The 2,987-nt window shown below is 35.6% G+C and overlaps 1 protein-coding gene across 1 annotated transcript in view; it reads left to right on the top strand.

The window, feature by feature from the left end:
* LOC106880792 (SCO-spondin) overlaps positions 1-2,987 on the top strand; it is a 16,331-nt gene that overhangs the window by 8,020 nt on the left and 5,324 nt on the right. Inside the window, exon 5 of the mRNA XM_014930908.2 lies at positions 1,693-1,851. Within this exon, the coding sequence (XP_014786394.2) occupies positions 1,693-1,851 (159 nt within the window). The remainder of the gene's footprint in view (positions 1-1,692; positions 1,852-2,987) is intronic.

Here is a 2,987-nt window from a genome sequence, read left to right as displayed (position 1 = left end):
TATATATATATATATATATATTTATTTATTTGTGTGTCTGTGTTTATCCCCCACCATCACTTGACTACTGATGTTAGTGTGTTTACATTCCCGTAACTTAGCGGCCAAAGAGACCGATAGAATAAGTACCAGTCTTACAAAGAATAAGTCCAGGGGTCGATTTTTTTCGATTGAAAAAGGCGGTGCTCCAGCATAGCCACAGTCGAAAATGACTGAAACAAGTAAAAGAATAAAAGAATAACTTCCAATAATTATAATTTCCTATAACAATTGTTATATTGTAAAAGAGGAGCTGTCTCCGTCTACCTGTCCGTTACAACATCTATTAGAGGGAGGGAAGAAAGGAAAGGATCAAAAGGGAAAATACCACTTGTTGCAACGTATTTTTTGAAGAAGGAGAATACAAAAGTTATCGTTGAGAAATACAGTGAGAGAGATGATGTGTGAAAGATAGATAGATAGTTTGATAGTGCTGTCATCATAGTAACTAAAAAAGACTTTGATTAAAAACGTGAGAATTCTAAGTGCAAGTCTATCAACACAACGCAACACAGACTTGAAAAAATAATCATATATATAATTATATAATACATACAGTGATCTCTTTGGTTGATTGCGTCTGTCTTTCTGTGTTTGTGTGTTTGTCTGTATGTTTTTCAATATGTAGGTGACGCAACACAGACTTTTCACTATCATAAAGTTGTTGTTGTTGTTGATGTCGTTGAGAAATACAGTGAGAGAGTGTGTGTGAAAGATAGACTTAAAATTTGTTCCCAGAAAAAAACTGGGTGTTGTCGAGCATATCAATGTGATCATTGTTGTGGATTTATGCTGAAGAATCTATTTCATCTTGACTCGTCAGTATAGCAACGGTTAACGACTACTGTGATTTGAATTTAACAAATTCAAAATAGTTTGTTTGAATATTTGTACACAAATGCAATTTTAATCTTCTTTCTACTATAAACACAAGGCCTGATATTTTGGGGAGGGGGCTAGTCTATTACATCGACACCAGTGCTCAAATGGTACTTATTTCATCGACTATGAAAGGTAAAGTCGAAATCGGTGGAATTTGATCTAAGGATATAAAACCAGAAAAATGTTGCCAAGCATTTTGTCTGACTTGCTAACGATTCCGCCAGCTCGCCGCGCTAAACATTACTATAGTTTATGCTTATATTCTTCTATATATTTTGCACAAACTTCCATTCATAAAGCAGTGGACGAGCAGAGTCGTGAATCGTTAGAAGACCGAATAGAATCCGCTGCGATATTTGTTTTGGCTCTCTGTGATCTGAGTTCATATCTCGCTGAAGTCAGTTTTGCCTCAAATTTTGTTGTCATCCATAAAGTGCCAGCATAATGCAACTCTCTCTCTCTCTCTCTCTCTCTCTCTCTCTCTCTCTCTCTCTCTCTCTCTCTCTCTCTCTCTCTCTCTCCTTCTCACTCTCTCCTTCTCACTCTTTTCCCTTCTCTTTCTCCAGTTCTTATATCCTGCATGCTCCACTGGTACAAAATTAGGAGGACTAACATGGTATCTGAGCCTGGCCGCAGCTAAAACAATTGGTGAAACTGCGGTGCATACAATCAAGTACATATATACACAATACACACACAAACACACACACACACTTAAAAGTGTCATAAACGTTAATATATTATTTCGAGTTTTTTTGTTTTTTCTTACAGACTGTGCTTACACTATGTGGTCCGTATGGTCGAAATGTAGTTTACCATGTGGTAATAGCACGAAAACAAGGACTCGTGTGAAATTGACGGGCAGAGGACAAGAAAGTTGCAATAAGGAACTTACGCAAACTAAAACGTGTAATCAATCATCTTGTGACGGTAAGAGAGTATTGCTGCTTCTTCCTTTATTCATTTATATCTTAGGATAGGGGTGTTCAAACTTTAGGACACAAAAGGACTGTTACGTCTTGGGAGAGAGGCACAACGCGCCAAATGTGAGCCTGATTTCCATCAGTTACAATGGCAAACCTGCAATACAGATGGTTGGTTGCTATTTACTTATAAAGATGAATACACATTTAATGGTAAGTGGGATATGTGAATTAGTACAAAATGTGGAAATATATATATATATATTAAAAAATATTCGTTTATTGATTTCAGATTTATATGTAAAGTTGAATAAAGTCCTAATTATTTTCATTTGATCCCAATAATTTCATGTTGAAGATGAGTTCTTTGTAACAACCAGATATTCTGTGGCCGGTTTCAGATTGCGTAAATTAGCCAAACTCAACACAGGTTGTAAATGCTCATTACTTAGTCTTGAGTGCCACGCAGATGTATGTGTTTTTATTGTTAATAAACACCGCTCACAAGCCTATGTGCTCCCAAATATGTTCAGAATTTGCAAAGAAACGGCCAATAATTTGGGAAATATCTATCTTGGAAGGAACTAGTAGAAACCAGAAACACTAACCACTGCACATTTCTGCGTCAATATGATATCGCACTGCAACACCATCTGAAATTTTCTTCAGAATCAGTATCAACATCCATGGTCAGTGGAATAGCAAAAAGCATAAATTGCCTTCCAAATGATAAAAAGCTTTGAAAACGCCGGTCAAACTCTGCATGCAATTTTAAAATTATATCTGCATATTCTTTCAAGCACGGTGGTTCAACCCTCTCCAATGACTACAAGGTCGTGAAGTAAACTAAATTCCTGCCTGCCAATCTGCTTTGCCAACATCAAGAGTCTACTCTTGAATAATTTTTCGGTGTCTTTACCTCTGTTGCAAAATACAAATATTCCCTCTTTCCTTGAAAACTTCGGTCCTCCTAGGCATTTCACCTTTTCCTTGACATTGTCGACTATTTTTTTTTTAATTACGTATTGCAATATGTGCAATATATATATATAGATGCAATATATGCAATATATATATGTATATTGCATATATTGCATATATGTGTATATATATATATATATATATATATATATATATATATAT

Source organism: Octopus bimaculoides, chromosome 10, assembly GCF_001194135.2.
Source record: "Octopus bimaculoides isolate UCB-OBI-ISO-001 chromosome 10, ASM119413v2, whole genome shotgun sequence".
In the NCBI taxonomy this organism is placed as follows: Eukaryota; Metazoa; Mollusca; class Cephalopoda; order Octopoda; family Octopodidae; genus Octopus; species Octopus bimaculoides.
This window is presented reverse-complemented; position numbering and strand designations above follow the sequence as displayed.